Below are 19,619 nucleotides of genomic sequence, written 5' to 3' on the forward strand. Positions count from 1 at the left end.
TGCAACTAAAAACAAACAGACAGACACTAGCCTGAGCACTGCAGCTATAACAAACAGACAGAGAGACTAGCCTGAGCACTGCAGCTATAACAAACAGACAGACACTAGCCTGAGCACTGCAGCTATAACAAACAGACAGAGAGAGAGACTAGCCTGAGCACTGCAGCTATAACAAACAGACAGACACTAGCCTGAGCACTGCAGCTAAAACAAACAGACAGACACTAGCCTGAGCACTGCAACTAAAACAAACAAAACAAACACTAGCCTGAGCACTGCAGCTATAACAAACAGACAGAGAGACTAGCCTGAGCACTGCAGCTAAAAACAAACAGACAGAGAGACTAGCCTGAGCACTGCAGCTATAACAAACAGACAGAGAGAGAGACTAGCCTGAGCACTGCAACTATAACAAACAGACAGAGAGACTAGCCTGAGCACTGCAACTATAACAAACAGACAGACACTAGCCTGAGCACTGCAGCTAAAACAAACAGACAGAGAGACTAGCCTGAGCACTGCAGCTATAACAAACAGACAGAGAGACTAGCCTGAGCACTGCAGCTAAAAACAAACAGACAGAGAGACTAGCCTGAGCACTGCAGCTATAACAAACAGACAGAGAGACTAGCCTGAGCACTGCAGCTATAACAAACAGACAGACACTAGCCTGAGCACTGCAGCTATAACAAACAGACAGAGAGACTAGCCTGAGCACTGCAACTATAACAAACAGACAGAGAGACTAGCCTGAGCACTGCAGCTATAACAAACAGACAGAGAGACTAGCCTGAGCACTGCAACTAAAACAAACTAAATAAACAGACAGACTAGCCTGAGCACTGCAACTAAAACAAACAGACAGAGACACTAGCCTGAGCACTGCAACTAAAAACAAACAAAACAGACAGACAGACTAGCCTGAGCACTGCAACTAAAAACAAACAAAACAAACAGACAGACACTAGCCTGAGCACTGCAACTAAAAACAAACAAAACAAACAGACAGACTAGCCTGAGCACTGCAACTAAAACAAACAAAACAAACAGACAGACTAGCCTGAGCACTGCAACTAAAACAAACAGACAGAGACACTAGCCTGAGCACTGCAACTAAAAACAAACAAAACAAACAGACAGACTAGCCTGAGCACTGCAACTAAAAACAAACAAAACAGACAGACAGACACTAGCCTGAGCACTGCAACTAAAAACAAACAAAACAAACAGACAGACACTAGCCTGAGCACTGCAACTAAAAACAAACAAAACAGACAGACTAGCCTGACCACTGCAACTAAAACAAACAAAACAAACAGACAGACACTAGCCTGAGCACTGCAGCTATAACAAACAGACAGACACTAGCCTGAGCACTGCAGCTATAACAAACAGACAGAGAGACTAGCCTGAGCACTGCAGCTATAACAAACAGACAGACACTAGCCTGAGCACTGCAGCTATAACAAACAGACAGAGAGAGAGACTAGCCTGAGCACTGCAGCTATAACAAACAGACAGACACTAGCCTGAGCACTGCAGCTAAAACAAACAGACAGACACTAGCCTGAGCACTGCAACTAAAACAAACAAAACAAACACTAGCCTGAGCACTGCAGCTATAACAAACAGACAGAGAGACTAGCCTGAGCACTGCAGCTAAAAACAAACAGACAGAGAGACTAGCCTGAGCACTGCAGCTATAACAAACAGACAGAGAGAGAGACTAGCCTGAGCACTGCAACTATAACAAACAGACAGAGAGACTAGCCTGAGCACTGCAACTATAACAAACAGACAGACACTAGCCTGAGCACTGCAGCTAAAACAAACAGACAGAGAGACTAGCCTGAGCACTGCAGCTATAACAAACAGACTGAGAGACTAGCCTGAGCACTGCAGCTAAAAACAAACAGACAGAGAGACTAGCCTGAGCACTGCAGCTATAACAAACAGACAGAGACTAGCCTGAGCACTGCAGCTATAACAAACAGACAGACACTAGCCTGAGCACTGCAGCTATAACAAACAGACAGAGAGACTAGCCTGAGCACTGCAACTATAACAAACAGACAGAGAGACTAGCCTGAGCACTGCAGCTATAACAAACAGACAGAGAGACTAGCCTGAGCACTGCAACTAAAACAAACTAAATAAACAGACAGACTAGCCTGAGCACTGCAACTAAAACAAACAGACAGAGACACTAGCCTGAGCACTGCAACTAAAAACAAACAAAACAGACAGACAGACTAGCCTGAGCACTGCAACTAAAAACAAACAAAACAAACAGACAGACACTAGCCTGAGCACTGCAACTAAAAACAAACAAAACAAACAGACAGACTAGCCTGAGCACTGCAACTAAAAACAAACAAAACAGACAGACTAGCCTGACCACTGCAACTAAAACAAACAAAACAAACAGACAGACACTAGCCTGAGCACTGCAACTAAAACAAACAGACAGAGAGACTAGCCTGAGCACTGCAGCTATAACAAACAGACAGAGAGACTAGCCTGAGCACTGCAGCTAAAAACAAACAGACAGAGAGACTAGCCTGAGCACTGCAGCTATAACAAACAGACAGAGAGACTAGCCTGAGCACTGCAGCTATAACAAACAGACAGACACTAGCCTGAGCACTGCAGCTATAACAAACAGACAGAGAGACTAGCCTGAGCACTGCAACTATAACAAACAGACAGAGAGACTAGCCTGAGCACTGCAGCTATAACAAACAGACAGAGAGACTAGCCTGAGCACTGCAACTAAAACAAACTAAACAAACAGACAGACAAGCCTGAGCACTGCAACTAAAACAAACTAAACAAACAGACAGACACTAGCCTGAGCACTGCAACTAAAACAAACAGACAGAGACACTAGCCTGAGCACTGCAACTAAAAACAAACAAAACAAACAGACAGACACTAGCCTGAGCACTGCAACTAAAAACAAACAAAACAAACAGACAGACTAGCCTGAGCACTGCAACTAAAAACAAACAAAACAGACAGACAGACTAGCCTGAGCACTGCAACTAAAACAAACAAAACAAACAGACAGACACTAGCCTGAGCACTGCAACTAAAACAAACAGACAGACACTAGCCTGAGCACTGTAACTAAAAACAAACAAAACAGACAGACAGACTAGCCTGAGCACTGCAACTAAAACAAACAAAACAAACAGACAGACACTAGCCTGAGCACTGCAACTAAAACAAACAAAACAGACAGACAGACTAGCCTGAGCACTGCAACTAAAACAAACAAAACAAACAGACAGACTAGCCCGAGCACTGCAACTAAAAACAAACAAAACAAACAGACAGACAGACAAGCCTGAGCACCGCAACTAAAAACAAACAAAACAAACAGACAGACAGACAAGCCTGAGCACTGCAACTAAAACAAACAAAACAAACAGACAGACAAGCCTGAGCACTGCAACTAAAACAAACAAAACAAACAGACAGACTAGCCTGAGCACTGCAACTAAAACAAACAAAACAAACAGACAGACTAGCCTGAGCACTGCAACTAAAACAAACAAAACAAACAGACAGACACTAGCCTGAGCACTGCAACTAAAACAAACAGACAGAGACACTAGCCTGAGCACTGCAACTAAAAACAAACAAAACAAACAGACAGACTAGCCTGAGCACTGCAACTAAAAACAAACAAAACAGACAGACAGACAGACAAGCCTGAGCACTGCAACTAAAAACAAACAAAACAAACAGACAGACACTAGCCTGAGCACTGCAACTAAAAACAAACAAAACAAACAGACAGACTAGCCTGAGCACTGCAACTAAAACAAACAAAACAAACAGACAGACTAGCCTGAGCACTGCAACTAAAACAAACAAAACAAACAGACAGACAAGCCTGAGCACTGCAACTAAAACAAACAGACAGACACTAGCCTGAGCACTGCAACTAAAACAAACAAAACAAACAGACAGACACTAGCCTGAGCACTGCAACTAAAAACAAACAAAACAAACAGACAGACACTAGCCTGAGCACTGCAACTAAAACAAACAAACAGACAGATTAGCCTGACCACTGCAACTAAAAACAAACAAAACAAACAGACAGACTAGCCTGACCACTGCAACTAAAAACAAACAAAACAAACAGACAGACAAGCCTGAGCACTGCAATTAAAACAAACAAAACAAACAGACAGACAAGCCTGAGCACTGCAACTAAAACAAACAAAACAAACAGACAGACACTAGCCTGAGCACTGCAATTAAAACAAACAAAACAAACAGACAGACTAGCCTGAGCACTGCAACTAAAACAAACAAAACAAACAGACAGACTAGCCTGAGCACTGCAACTAAAACAAACAAAACAAACAGACAGACTAGCCTGAGCACTGCAACTAAAACAAACAAAACAAAAAGACAGACTAGCCTGAGCACTGCAACTAAAACAAACAAAACAAAAAGACAGACTAGCCTGAGCACTGCAACTAAAACAAACAAAACAAAAAGACAGACTAGCCTGAGCACTGCAACTAAAACAAACAAAACAAACAGACAGACTAGCCTGAGCACTGCAACTAAAAACAAACAAAACAAACAGACAGACACTAGCCTGAGCACTGCAACTAAAAACAAACAAAACAGACAGACAGACAAGCCTGAGCACTGCAACTAAAACAAACTAAAATAGACAGAGAGACTTTCTGGTTGACTCGCTCAACAAAGGTGTTTAATCTCAATCTGTCTGGGACAGATCCCTCAGAGCCATCAAAATGTCTCCTCACACACACCCACACACCCTTACATTTCAAAGCAGGTACCTGAGTCACAGTCCAGACTATATTGTTCTCTAGTGATGTGATACACACTGGTTCACTGAGAGTTTGTCTGTCTGCGTCTGGCTTCTCTGTGCTGTAATTACCACTGGCTGCTCAACTCAAGTCATTGTTTGATTTGTCTGACAGAAAGTGGATACTGCTGTCTGAGACATCTCTCTTTCTGTTCCTTCGGTTTGTGTCTCGGTCTGTGTGTGTGTGTGTGTGTGTGTGTGTAGTCTTGGCAGATGGGTACAGATGGACAGTGTTGCCTGTCTGCTCTGCCTGGTAGCTCCAGCGTGTACCATCACCATACCTCATTCATCCAGAACCAGGAGGGTTTTGTGTGACGATTCCCCAGTGTATGTGGGCACCGGGTCATCTGCATTTTTGGCTTGTTGACTGCTTCTGTGTCCAAGCAGAGGACATCATGGGTATTGTGCGCGTGTGTGCTGTGCCAGGTCTGGTCGTGGTATTAAGTGTGAGTGCCCCAATAGTGGTCTCCACGCTCCCTCCATGCGCTGAGTGGGTGCGGGGCTTATAGTGTGTGTGTGTGGTTAGTCAGCCCAGAGGAATGTGCTGCGGCTGGTTGCTGGGGCCTTGGGGAGGGTGTGGGCTGCTGTTTGGTTAGCAACTGCTGCTCTGTGTGGAGGCGGCAGGAGTTAGGTTATATTAGTGAGAGAAAGCTCTACTCTGCTTTGACTTGGCCTGACCACTATCTGTGGGGGAGAAGAACAGAGAAAGCTCTACTCTGCTTTGCCTTGGCCTGACCACTATCTGTGAGGGAGAGGGACACCAACTCCTCACACAGACAACAAGCCTGCTTTGTGTCCTATTGGCCACGACTACAACCACGACTACCAGCACCACCATAGTGAACAAAAATATTAAACGCAACAATTTCAACGATTTTACTGAGTTAGAGTTCATATAAGGAAATCAGTCACTTGAAATACATTGATCTGGATGTCACATTTAAAAAATATATTAAAAAAAAATAATATTGAACCTAAATTTAAGTAGGCAAGTCAGTTAACCTCCCTGGGCCAGTGGGACGCTTGCGTCCCACCTAGTCAACAGCCAGTGGAATCGCGTGGCGCGAAATACCTCATTAATGCTATAACTTCAATTTCTCAAACATATGACTATTTTACACCATTTTAAAGACAAGAAGCATGTTAATCTAACAACACTGTCCGATTTCAAAAAGGATTTACAGCGAAAGCAAAACATTAGATTATGTCAGGAGAGTACCCTGCCAAAAATAATCACAGCCATTTTCAAAGAAAGCATATATGTCACAAAAACCAAAACCACAGCTAAATGCAGCACTAACCTTTGATGATCTTCATCAGATGACACTCCTAGGACATTATGTTATACAATACATGAATGTTTTGTTCAATCAAGTTTATATTTATATCAAAAACTAGCTTTTTACATTAGCATGTGATGTTCAGAACTAGTGTTTTGGAGGGGGATGTCGCTTCTTGCAATGGGGGGGGAATGGGGGGGCAGTTCATATTATAAAGTCAAGCTCAATGTGACTTATATGGTGGAATGAAACTCTCACCCATGCTGACAATCCAATGCTTTTTAACTTGTCAGAGGCTGCAGATCCGCAGGAAAACGCCCCCCCCCCCCCCCCCCCCCCCCCCCCCCCTGGATTCTGCTTCCCCCAGAGCTGAAGATCCCAATCACTGTTTTTCTTTACCTCTACTTTATACCCACATTGCTGTGGTCACTTTCCCTTCACATTTCTCACTGTCAAATCGTGAATTATCATTCTTCAAGTTTTACCAGTGAAATGTCCATGCAGCATCTGCATATTAACCATGTGATCTCAATCACTTTCATGGGAATATTCATTCAGATCAACTTGAGTTTTACAGTGTCTTTTTGAATTAAGTACAGTGAGCAAATTTTGGAGCAGATTGTGTTAAAGAGGCATAGCCTTGTGACACACTTGAGTTTTGGCAACATCCTGAAATATCATAAGAAATTAGGTGGCGTTTCTTGTCTTACAGTAACTTTATACTATGCAATTACATTTGGCAGGGGCGGCAGGTAGCGTTGGGCCAGTAACCAAAAGGTCACTGGTTTGAATACCGGAGCCAACAAGGTGAAAAACCTGTCGCTGTGCCCTAGAGCAAGGTAATTAATCCTAATTGCTCCAGGAGTGCTGTACAACGGTGACCCAGGCCGTGACCCCATTCCCTGTGGGTGTGTCTCAGGGGGAGTTGGGATATGCAAGAAACACATTTGCAAAACACACGTGTGTAACAGGACAAATATAAGCACCCCACAAATAATACATTTTTATTCATTTCTGTTATGAAGAATACTATCACTATGTGATCTTGCAGACTTTGATCTCACATCATTAAAGGAGCACCATTCACCAGAGTAGCCTGTTCTCTACGAGTAAAGACGGTGTTAAGTAGAGTACTGCACATGAGCAGAAGCTTCGGGACCTTCAGTGTTCAGGAAGAGGAGTCCCGAAAAGTCAAGATCCGCAGCAACAGTTTCAACTATAGTAGTACGTGTTAGAAGACTGACGTTAGCTACCTAGACTATGTTTTTCCATGTTAGTTAGCGATGCCTTGGAAAAGCGATGCCTCGGAACAAGCTAGGCCTTTTTGAAACAAGCTAGGCCTTTTTGAAACAAGCTAGGCCTTTTTGAAACAAGCTAGGCCTTTTTGAAACAAGCTAGGCCTTTTTGAAACAAGCTAGGCCTTTTTGAAACAAGCTAGGCCTTTTTGAAACAAGCTAGGCCTTTTTGAAACGTCTCCATCTCCTGGCTACATTTACCCACCAGATTCAGCAGCTTGAAAACCACATTAGATTTTTAGAATATATATATATTTTTTTAGATGAACATAATTCATGATGGTTTATATTTTAGCTTTGTTGGTTTTTGGAGTCAAAGTTAATATCATGACATACTTTATCTAATAGACACCAGCACCCACGCTTCTATTGATGTACAACAGCACTGTAGACCACTTGTGGTGAGAAAACAAAAAGATTAAACAGATTGGTTATCAGCTCAAGTTCCTCCCTCTGTTCTTCCTGCTCCCATCTCTCTCCCTCCCCACTTCCTCTCCCTTAGTGTTGTCACAATACCAGAATTTTGACTTCGATACCGATACCAGGTTAAGTAACAATACTCAATACTCTTTACCAAAACAATACTACAGTAAATAAATAAGGCATATTAGCCAAAGTCACAGAATGGCCCTTAATCCAGACACAAACTCAGGGACTGTCTTTCTCATGCTCAAACATGCTGCAGTGTGAGTCGGTGGCACCAGACTGCAGCCCTGCAGCCAGAGGGACGTGTGTGGACAAGACAGGCCCAGAACCATTACATTTACATTTACATTTAAGTCATTTAGCAGACGCTCTTATCCAGAGCGACTTACAAGTGAGAGAGAGATGAGTGAGAGAGAGAATTCTGTGCCGTCTGTTGCAGTTCTGCTCTCTCAGCTCTGCTCCACAGTAAAGGCCTACAGTTTGGGACGGGTCAAGAGGGAAGACCAGTTAAAATACAGTCAACTCATGAAACTAATTGACAATTGCTCCTAATTTTCAAATAGGATTGTCAATTCCATTCTATTTTATTCATTTTAATGTATTGAATTGACAGCCGCTGAGAAGGAATTGACTCGAAGTGACTTCCTCCTAATCATTAAAACTGTTGATTTTATTTATTTAACTCGGCAAGTCAGTTAAGAACAAATTATTATTTACAATGACGACCTAGCAGGGAACAGTGGGTTAACTGCCTTATTCAGGGGCAGAACGACAGATTTTTACCTTGTCAGCTCGGGGATTCGATCTAGCAAGCTTTCGGTTACTGGCCCAACGCTCTAACCACTAGGCTACCTGCTGGTTACTGGCCCAACGCTCTAACCACTAGGCTACCTGCTGGTTACTGGCCCAACGCTCTAACCACTAGGCTACCTGCTGGTTACTGGCCCAACGCTCTAACCACTAGGCTACCTGCTGGTTACTGGCCCAACGCTCTAACCACTAGGCTACCTGCTGGTTACTGGCCCAATGCTCTAACCACTAGGCTACCTGCTGGTTACTGGCCCAACGCTCTAACCACTAGGCTACCTGCTGGTTACTGGCCCAACGCTCTAACCACAAGGCTACCTGCTGGTTACTGGCCCAACGCTCTAACCACTAGGCTACCTGCTGGTTACTGACCCAACGCTCTAACCACTAGGCTACCTGCTGGTTACTGGCCCAACGCTCTAACCACTAGGCTACCTGCTGGTTACTGGCCCAACGCTCTAACCACTAGGCTACCTGCTGGTTACTGGCCCAACGCTCTAACCACTAGGCTACCTGCTGGTTACTGGCCCAACGCTCTAACCACTAGGCTACCTGCTGGTTACTGGCCCAACGCTCTAACCACTAGGCTACCTGCTGGTTACTGGCCCAACGCTCTAACCACTAGGCTACCTGCTGGTTACTGGCCCAACGCTCTAACCACTAGGCTACCTGCTGGTTACTGGCCCAACGCTCTAACCACAAGGCTACCTGCTGGTTACTGGCCCAACGCTCTAACCACAAGGCTACCTGCTGGTTACTGGCCCAACGCTCTAACCACTAGGCTACCTGCTGGTTACTGGCCCAACGCTCTAACCACTAGGCTACCTGCTGGTTACTGGCCCAACGCTCTAACCACTAGGCTACCTGCTGGTTACTGGCCCAACGCTCTAACCACTAGGCTACCTGCTGGTTACTGGCCCAACGCTCTAACCACTAGGCTACCTGCTGGTTACTGGCCCAACGCTCTAACCACTAGGCTACCTGCTGGTTACTGGCCCAACGCTCTAACCACTAGGCTACCTGCTGGTTACTGGCCCAACGCTCTAACCACTAGGCTACCTGCTGGTTACTGGCCCAACGCTCTAACCACTAGGCTACCTGCTGGTTACTGGCCCAATGCGCTTACCACTAGGCTACCTGCTGGTTACTGGCCCAATGCTCTAACCATTAGGCTACCTGCTGGTTACTGGCCCAATGCTCTAACCACTAGACTACCTGCTGGTTACTGGCCCAATGCTCTAACCACTAGACTACCTGCTGGTTACTGGCCCAATGCTCTAACCACTAGGTTACCTGCTGGTTACTGGCCCAATGCTCTAACCATTAGGCTACCTGCCGCCTCGAAATTGTTGATGCAAAAATCTAACATAATAAAAACATCCCCATCAAAATCCAGCAGTTTAAACTAGGGATGTCTGTTTGTTTTCAATGGGCTGCGTCTCAATACACTGCATCCCCCACGTCGGCCTTCCGCATCTGTGGTGGAAAGTGTCAGAGCTACAGTGCCGTTTGTCAGACCAGGGGACATCCCTAAAAATTGGACTTCTCACGAAAACGTCTATAGCGAGCGTAAAGTTTGACCTAATAACTGATATGACCACTATGGTGAGCCTCTCACCAACACCATGGTGTTCTCCGTTTTGCTCTAAGACCCCCACAAGCTACGGACTAGTCTGAAGTCGGTACTGCCGATGTGCCAACTTCTGTCTGTAGCGTCCAGATCGTTTGAGATACAAACTAATATGACCCCACTATGGAAAGGGGAGACTCTCATGAAAACAATAGTGTTGTCCATTTTGCTTTAGGAAGGCCACACGTGTCACGGGACTCATCTAGCCTACAGTTCACTAAACCACATTTAAAGGACAGGGAGAGAACATTCGTCTTCTCCCCACTCAAACAGCGCAGGCTCGTTCACTTAACAGCCGCCTCCACCGGCTCTGAGAAAGTCACTCTTAAATGACTTGACAGATGTGAGAATGTTTGTTTTAGGCGGAAGTGGGCCTCTAAGCAGGCCTCTCATACCAAAGTTCCTGCCAGTGCCATCAGCATTGCTCAGGCGAGAGAGAGTGTGAGAGAGAGTGTGAGTGAGAGACATCACAAAGCCATAAGTACATACTGCAGAATGACTAAGATATGAATTTGGCCCAGAGCCCTAGTTACTCAGAGCTACACATTATTTAAAAAGCAAAAATGACTGTCAAAACCACAAAAGTGTAGAGAGGCTAAAAAGCATGCCGAGCAATAGCTTTGCACCACAAAATAAGATAAACTCTGGGTAGAAAACTGCCATTTGTTGCGCAACATTTTGGAAAAGAAAAATCTAACAAGAAATAAGAGTACTGGTTTCCAAACAAACAAATCATGAATTCGATGTTTTGTATTCAGACAATCAGGAGGGAAAAAAGAATGATGAGGTCTAAAACTGCTCCATGACCCACTAGGCCAGCTATAGGCTAGAATTCTCTCTGATTACACGGATTCTTAGAGGAGATTGCTGCTGTTAAACCCATTTGAAACGTTATCTAACAACTCAGGGCCTCTAAATCCACACCGAGCACTGAGGCTTTAGTGTTTAACGCAGCTCCTGTTTCAATATGAAATGATTGTGCTTCATTCAGATCAGGTCAGTTGCTCAACTTCCTCAGGTTTAGGATTTGGGGTCTAGATCTGGCAGGTCGGTTGCTCAACTTCCTCAGGTTTAGGATTTGGGGTCTAGATCTGGCAGGTCGGTTGCTCAACTTCCTCAGGTTTAGGATTTGGGGTCTAGATTTGGCAGGTCGGTTGCTCAACTTCCTCAGGTTTAGGATTTGGGGTCTAGATTTGGCAGGTCGGTTGCTCAACTTCCTCAGGTTTAGGATTTGGGGTCTAGATCTGGCAGGTCGGTTGCTCAACCTCCTCAGGTTTAGGATTTGGGGTCTAGATCTGGCAGGTCGGTTGCTCAACTTCCTCAGGTTTAGGATTTGGGGTCTAGATCTGGCAGGTCAGTTGCTCAACCTCCTCAGGTTTAGGATTTGGGGTCTAGATCTGGCAGGTCGGTTGCTCAACTTCCTCAGGTTTAGGATTTGGGGTCTAGATTTGGCAGGTCGGTTGCTCAACTTCCTCAGGTTTAGGATTTGGGGTCTAGATTTGGCAGGTCGATTGCTCAACTTCCTCAGGTTTAGGATTTGGGGTCTAGATCAGTGAGTACCTTGATCTGATGTGTTACTGGGGAATCCCATGTTGACTTCCCTCAATGGACCTTTCCATGGATTTCATCTCAGAAGGATCCAAAACATCATGAATATATTTATTTTGGGCCAATCTGGCATGAACTGCCCTACTCTAAAAACAGAAAGCCTAAGTGGGTAATAACCATTGTTCATAGTAAATGATTCAAAGTAGGCCTATTTACAATATGACAAGATTTTACAGACATTTTTTTATTCTCATTTGTCAACTAGGGTGTCCTCACAAACACCTGTCCTATAGGCTAAACATGTTACCGTTGCATACAAGTCCACCAGCATCAGCTCTATCAAGCCAGCTGTGACTCAGTGAAACCCGGCACAGTACAGAGAGTGTGGTGAGTTACCGTAGCTTAGCTAGCTCATCAGCTGTGACTCAGTGAAACCCGGAGCACAGTACAGAGAGTGTGGTGAGTTACCGTAGCTTAGCTAGCTCATCAGCTGTGACTCAGTGAAACCCGGCACAGTACAGAGAGTGTGGTGAGTTACCGTAGCTTAGCTAGCTCATCAGCTGTGACTCAGTGAAACCCGGCACAGTACACAGAGTGTGGTGAGTTACCGTAGCTTAGCTAGCTCATCAGCTGTGACTCAGTGAAACCCGGAGCACAGTACAGAGAGTGTGGTGAGTTACCGTAGCTTAGCTAGCTCATCAGCTGTGACTCAGTGAAACCCGGCACAGTACAGAGAGTGTGGTGAGTTACCGTAGCTTAGCTAGCTCATCAGCTGTGACTCAGTGAAACCCGGAGCACAGTACAGAGAGTGTGGTGAGTTACCGTAGCTTAGCTAGCTCATCAGCTGTGACTCAGTGAAACCCGGCACAGTACAGAGAGTGTGGTGAGTTACCGTAGCTTAGCTAGCTCATCAGCTGTGACTCAGTGAAACCCGGCACAGTACACAGAGTGTGGTGAGTTACCGTAGCTTAGCTAGCTCATCAGCTGTGACTCAGTGAAACCCGGCACAGTACAGAGAGTGTGGTGAGTTACCGTAGCTTAGCTAGCTCATCAGCTGTGACTCAGTGAAACCCGGAGCACAGTACAGAGAGTGTGGTGAGTTACCGTAGCTTAGCTAGCTCATCAGCTGTGACTCAGTGAAACCCGGAGCACAGTACAGAGAGTGTGGTGAGTTACCGTAGCTTAGCTAGCTCATCAGCTGTGACTCAGTGAAACCCGGCACAGTACACAGAGTGTGGTGAGTTACCGTAGCTTAGCTAGCTCATCAGCTGTGACTCAGTGAAACCCGGCACAGTACAGAGAGTGTGGTGAGTTACCGTAGCTTAGCTAGCTCATCAGCTGTGACTCAGTGAAACCCGGCACAGTACAGAGAGTGTGGTGAGTTACCGTAGCTTAGCTAGCTCATCAGCTGTGACTCAGTGAAACCCGGAGCACAGTACAGAGAGTGTGGTGAGTTACCGTAGCTTAGCTAGCTCATCAGCTGTGACTCAGTGAAACCCGGAGCACAGTACAGAGAGTGTGGTGAGTTACCGTAGCTTAGCTAGCTCATCAGCTGTGACTCAGTGAAACCCGGCACAGTACAGAGAGTGTGGTGAGTTACCGTAGCTTAGCTAGCTCATCAGCTGTGACTCAGTGAAACCCGGAGCACAGTACAGAGAGTGTGGTGAGTTACCGTAGCTTAGCTAGCTCATCAGCTGTGACTCAGTGAAACCCGGAGCACAGTACAGAGAGTGTGGTGAGTTACCGTAGCTTAGCTAGCTCATCAGCTGTGACTCAGTGAAACCCGGCACAGTACAGAGAGTGTGGTGAGTTACCGTAGCTTAGCTAGCTCATCAGCTGTGACTCAGTGAAACCCGGCACAGTACAGAGAGTGTGGTGAGTTACCGTAGCTTAGCTAGCTCATCAGCTGTGACTCAGTGAAACCCGGAGCACAGTACAGAGAGTGTGGTGAGTTACCGTAGCTTAGCTAGCTCATCAGCTGTGACTCAGTGAAACCCGGAGCACAGTACAGAGAGTGTGGCGAGTTACCGTAGCTTAGCTAGCTCATCAGCTGTGACTCAGTGAAACCCGGCACAGTACACAGAGTGTGGTGAGTTACCGTAGCTTAGCTAGCTCATCAGCTGTGACTCAGTGAAACCCGGAGCACAGTACAGAGAGTGTGGTGAGTTACCGTAGCTTAGCTAGCTCATCAGCTGTGACTCAGTGAAACCTGGAGCACAGTACAGAGAGTGTGGTGAGTTACCGTAGCTTAGCTAGCTCATCAGCTGTGACTCAGTGAAACCCGGAGCACAGTACAGAGAGTGTGGTGAGTTACCGTAGCTTAGCTAGCTCATCAGCTGTGACTCAGTGAAACCCGGAGCACAGTACAGAGAGTGTGGTGAGTTACCGTAGCTTAGCTAGCTCATCAGCTGTGACTCAGTGAAACCTGGAGCACAGTACAGAGAGTGTGGTGAGTTACCGTAGCTTAGCTAGCTCATCAGCTGTGACTCAGTGAAACCCGGAGCACAGTACAGAGAGTGTGGTGAGTTACCGTAGCTTAGCTAGCTCATCAGCTGTGACTCAGTGAAACCCGGAGCACAGTACAGAGAGTGTGGTGAGTTACCGTAGCTTAGCTAGCTCATCAGCTGTGACTCAGTGAAACCCGGAGCACAGTACACAGAGTGTGGTGAGTTACCGTAGCTTAGCTAGCTCATCAGCTGTGACTCAGTGAAACCCGGCACAGTACAGAGAGTGTGGTGAGTTACCGTAGCTTAGCTAGCTCATCAGCTGTGACTCAGTGAAACCCGGCACAGTACACAGAGTGTGGTGAGTTACCGTAGCTTAGCTAGCTCATCAGCTGTGACTCAGTGAAACCCGGAGCACAGTACAGAGAGTGTGGTGAGTTACCGTAGCTTAGCTAGCTCATCAGCTGTGACTCAGTGAAACCCGGCACAGTACAGAGAGTGTGGTGAGTTACCGTAGCTTAGCTAGCTCATCAGCTGTGACTCAGTGAAACCCGGCACAGTACAGAGAGTGTGGTGAGTTACCGTAGCTTAGCTAGCTCATCAGCTGTGACTCAGTGAAACCCGGCACAGTACAGAGAGTGTGGTGAGTTACCGTAGCTTAGCTAGCTCATCAGCTGTGACTCAGTGAAACCCGGAGCACAGTACAGAGAGTGTGGTGAGTTACCGTAGCTTAGCTAGCTCATCAGCTGTGACTCAGTGAAACCCGGCACAGTACAGAGAGTGTGGTGAGTTACCGTAGCTTAGCTAGCTCATCAGCTGTGACTCAGTGAAACCCGGCACAGTACACAGAGTGTGGTGAGTTACCGTAGCTTAGCTAGCTCATCAGCTGTGACTCAGTGAAACCCGGAGCACAGTACAGAGAGTGTGGTGAGTTACCGTAGCTTAGCTAGCTCATCAGCTGTGACTCAGTGAAACCCGGCACAGTACAGAGAGTGTGGTGAGTTACCGTAGCTTAGCTAGCTCATCAGCTGTGACTCAGTGAAACCCGGCACAGTACAGAGAGTGTGGTGAGTTACCGTAGCTTAGCTAGCTCATCAGCTGTGACTCAGTGAAACCCGGCACAGTACAGAGAGTGTGGTGAGTTACCGTAGCTTAGCTAGCTCATCAGCTGTGACTCAGTGAAACCCGGAGCACAGTACAGAGAGTGTGGTGAGTTACCGTAGCTTAGCTAGCTCATCAGCTGTGACTCAGTGAAACCCGGCACAGTACAGAGAGTGTGGTGAGTTACCGTAGCTTAGCTAGCTCATCAGCTGTGACTCAGTGAAACCCGGAGCACAGTACAGAGAGTGTGGTGAGTTACCGTAGCTTAGCTAGCTCATCAGCTGTGACTCAGTGAAACCCGGAGCACAGTACAGAGAGTGTGGTGAGTTACCGTAGCTTAGCTAGCTCATCAGCTGTGACTCAGTGAAACCCGGCACAGTACACAGAGTGTGGTGAGTTACCGTAGCTTAGCTAGCTCATCAGCTGTGACTCAGTGAAACCCGGCACAGTACAGAGAGCGTGGTGAGTTAGCGTAGCTTAGCTAGCTCATCAGCTGTGACTCAGTGAAACCTGGAGCACAGTACAGAGAGCGTGGTGAGTTAGCGTAGCTTAGCTAGCTCATCAGCTGTGAGGATAGTGATGAGGCGCTGGGGAATGCATGTGTCAGCCAGGAGAGCTCCCCCATGACCACCTCGACAGGCCTGAGCAAGCAGCTGCTGTCAGCCCCACCACAGGGGAATAAATAGGAACAGACCTCCCGGGCAATGTGGGCCGTTATTCAGGGGCAGGAAGTCCCCCTAAGCACTGCTCTAGGATCAGCTTTCCCCATTCCAGTCCCAGCATTGACTATATGACACTGGTCTGTGACAAGGGCTTTTGCACTACAGCCAGGGTATTAGGGAGATATTAGCATGTTATACTTCCGGACGGATATCTTCAGCGCTACAAGCCTGGCTAAGAGGATATTCAATTGACTGAAGAATGCACAACACTTGTGATGGTGAAACAAGAATGTGGGAGTGGCTGATTAGCTAAATATATCCAACTTTAGCCCACACCACCGCAGCTTGCTAACCCACAGTCCATGTCAGACAAAATTGGAGATGGGATTTTGAAGGCCGATTCATTGATAAAGATGTGAGATGTTATTTTGTTGTAGACACAAGAAGAAAAACGTGTGTATTAACTGCTGAAATTCAAGGGACAACATCACTGACATTGACTAAAGTTTCAGGCAATCACAGGTCTGCTTTGTGGTGAGGTTCTGAAATAACAACAGCGACAGCAGTAGGGACACAGAAGTTACCCAAACTTAAGCATTACATACTAGTGTGGCTGCAAATAAACCAAACAGGACATGAAAGCTCTCTGAAAAATAAACATGGATGAGTTTACAAACACATTGACTGAGCTGACAAGGAGGTGGAAGTAGATGCTAGCTTCTCAGCATTACAGTGACATGACAAGCTGACAAGGATGTAGCTGAAGAACTAGGCTAGGCCTAATTGATGGTTTTAAAGAGAATACGTTTGGGTACTGTGTAAGGGTTGAAATCTGTCAAGACAGCAGTGGATGTATTGCACTGCATGGCGAAAACGATGATTCAGTCTCGCCTACGCACCACCCTAGTAGAAAGCGCCCCAGATTAAGGCCAAATTATATAACTTCGTCACCCATTTGTGTTTAGACTTTTACAGCTGTCTATTGCACTATGCAGATTCGCCTCGTTTTCTGCATCATAAATATATCTACCGAGTGTAGTGTGTAGTTTGCTAGTTAGGACAGTGAACTAGAATTCGTTGTGCAACAAAAGTCCCATGTAATGATGATTGTTGAAAACAAACATGGGCAACCCTCAAAACATTCAACGCTGGCTAGCTAGCTACATTTGTTACCTAGCTATGTTTACTGTACTATGATTGCTGATGCAGACAAGAGGCAGCTCACTGTATAACTTGCTCAGTTAGCTAGCTGGCTAACGTTAGCTAGCTAGCTAGTTACCTACCCATGGCTTGTGCAGGATGCCCAAAAACCAAACTATTCTTGAATGAGAAATATTCAATGGCTACAATATCAAATTGTTTGCGAGTAAGGGAAAGCTACAACTGGAAAGTCCAACCTAACTACCTAGCCAGTTTTGTGTTTGAAAACTGTCACATTCAATCGATTCTATTTCTTGCGCAAACATTGCAATGTATGTTTCTAGTCGCCTACCTTGGTATGGTAATACATTTCGTGTTGATATTCTGTGTCGTTATGGCTTTTTCCAATTCATCCAGTTGCCCTGTTTTCTTCAACTTCTTCACCAGGCTTTTCACAGCTTTTTCACACCATTTCTCCTCCTGTCCGTTCTGTTCGCCTTTTTTCCAACCCAAAAGCCTTTTCACAATGGGGGGAGTAAAAGGCAGAATTGACATCTTGAGGTCAGTAAAGTCCTTCCAGTATTGTGGTCCTTGGTTTCGCAAGATACAGATGTAAATATGTTGTAAAACTATCCAAAGGACAAAATGAAGTGGTCGCTTGAACAACGACTTAGTTAAATGAACACATAGGCTGCACAGCCAAAGTTGATGTGTAGCTAGCGGTGTTAGTGCAGCCAGACCAGCTCTGTCTCAGCGACTACCGCACACTATTCACATCACTAACACTCCGCCGCGAAACCTAGTTCGCTCTAGTCCATTCTAAATGCATTCTCCATCCTCGCCTAAATTAAAGCCGTAGGTGAAAACCAAAAAACATCCGTCATTTTGGACTAAGGATTTTGAATTTAAAAATATGTAATATGGCCTCCTACGCGTTGGTATACGTGTGATTATCAACGAAGTTTGGCCAAATTCATAGTCATCCGCCGTCGTAGGCTCCGTCTGAAGTCTACTAAAAAGTCTGCTTCAAATGCAAACGCAGGACGACTACCCTCCGTAGACTCCCCACTCAGACTGCCAAGTAGGTCTGTGAAGCCCATATGCTGCAGCTGACCAAAATGTGCTGCATCTGCATTGCATGGGCCCTGCCTTTCGCCCGGCCCCCCGCCCCACCGGCCCGGTCCATGGTCCCGGCCCATACCAATTGCCAACAGTTGTGATAAAAACTCCACATAACGCTCAAATCTGATACATTATGTAACATTCCACAATGCATGCAGCACCATCACGTAATAAAACATAGAGGCCTATAGAAGATCACTAGGTTCCTTTCATCAATGAGAACTGACATTGTACACAACCTTATGCATATTGCATAAAGTGTGTAATCTCTGCTCATTATTAGAAACAAATAACAAACAATATTTCAGTCCAGAAGTCAGGAGAGGCTTTGCTCTTGTCTAAGCATTTGGGAAACTTTTTGAAGGGGCCCACTCCCAATGTGTTCCAGATTATTGGACAGAATCCACACAACACACCACTGAAGGACCTGTCATACTTTCCTCTCCGTAGAACACAATCTTAAAACTGTGATTGCTACAAGAGTGTGGCAATCAAATCAAATTGTATTTGTCACACATGCCGAATACAAAAGGTGTAGACTTTTACTGTGAGATGCTTACTTACAAGCCCTTTCCCAACAATGCAAAGTTAAACAGTAAGAAACATGTGCAAAAAAGGAAATAGTAACATAATAAAATAACAGTAATGACACTATATACAAGGAGTACCAGTACCGAGTCAATGTGCAGGGATACGAGGAAGTTGAGGTAATAACGAGGCTATATACAAGGAGTACCAGTACCCAGTCAATGTGGAGGGGCACGAGGTAGTTGAGGTAATAACGAGGCTATATACAAGGAGTACCAGTACCGAGTCAATGTGCAGGGATACGGGGTAGTTGAGGTAATAACGAGGCTATATACAAGGAGTACCAGTACCCAGTCAATGTGGAGGGGCACGAGGTAGTTGAGGTAATAACGAGGCTATATACAAGGAGTACCAGTACCCAGTCAATGTGGAGGGGCACGAGGTAGTTGAGGTAATAACGAGGCTATATACAAGGAGTACCAGTACCGAGTCAATGTGCAGGGATACAGGGTAGTTGAGGTAATACCAAGGCTATATACAAGGAGTACCAGTACCCAGTCAATGTGGAGGGATACGAGGTAGTTGAGGTAATAACAAGGCTATATATAACGAGTACCAGTACCCAGTCAATGTGCAGGGATACGGGGTAGTTAAGGTAATAACAAGGCTATATACAAGGAGTACCAGTACCCAGTCAATGTGGAGGGGCACGAGGTAGTTGAGGTAATAACGAGGCTATATACAAGGAGTACCAGTACCGAGTCAATGTGGAGGGGCA

The 19,619-nt window shown here is 45.8% G+C and overlaps 1 protein-coding gene across 1 annotated transcript in view; it reads right to left on the reverse strand.

Annotated features, from left to right (window-relative positions):
- LOC106595007 (SMAD family member 3) overlaps positions 1-18,218 on the reverse strand; it is a 64,218-nt gene extending 46,000 nt beyond the window's left edge. The window contains exon 1 of the mRNA XM_082969743.1: positions 17,544-18,218. Coding sequence (XP_082825869.1) covers positions 17,544-17,746 — 203 coding nt within the window. The 5' untranslated portion in view covers positions 17,747-18,218. The remainder of the gene's footprint in view (positions 1-17,543) is intronic.
- Between the last annotated feature and the right edge of the window lie 1,401 nt (positions 18,219-19,619).

The sequence above is a fragment of the Salmo salar genome, chromosome 26, assembly GCF_965601325.2.
Source record: "Salmo salar chromosome 26, fSalSal1, whole genome shotgun sequence".
Classification (NCBI taxonomy): Eukaryota; Metazoa; Chordata; class Actinopteri; order Salmoniformes; family Salmonidae; genus Salmo; species Salmo salar.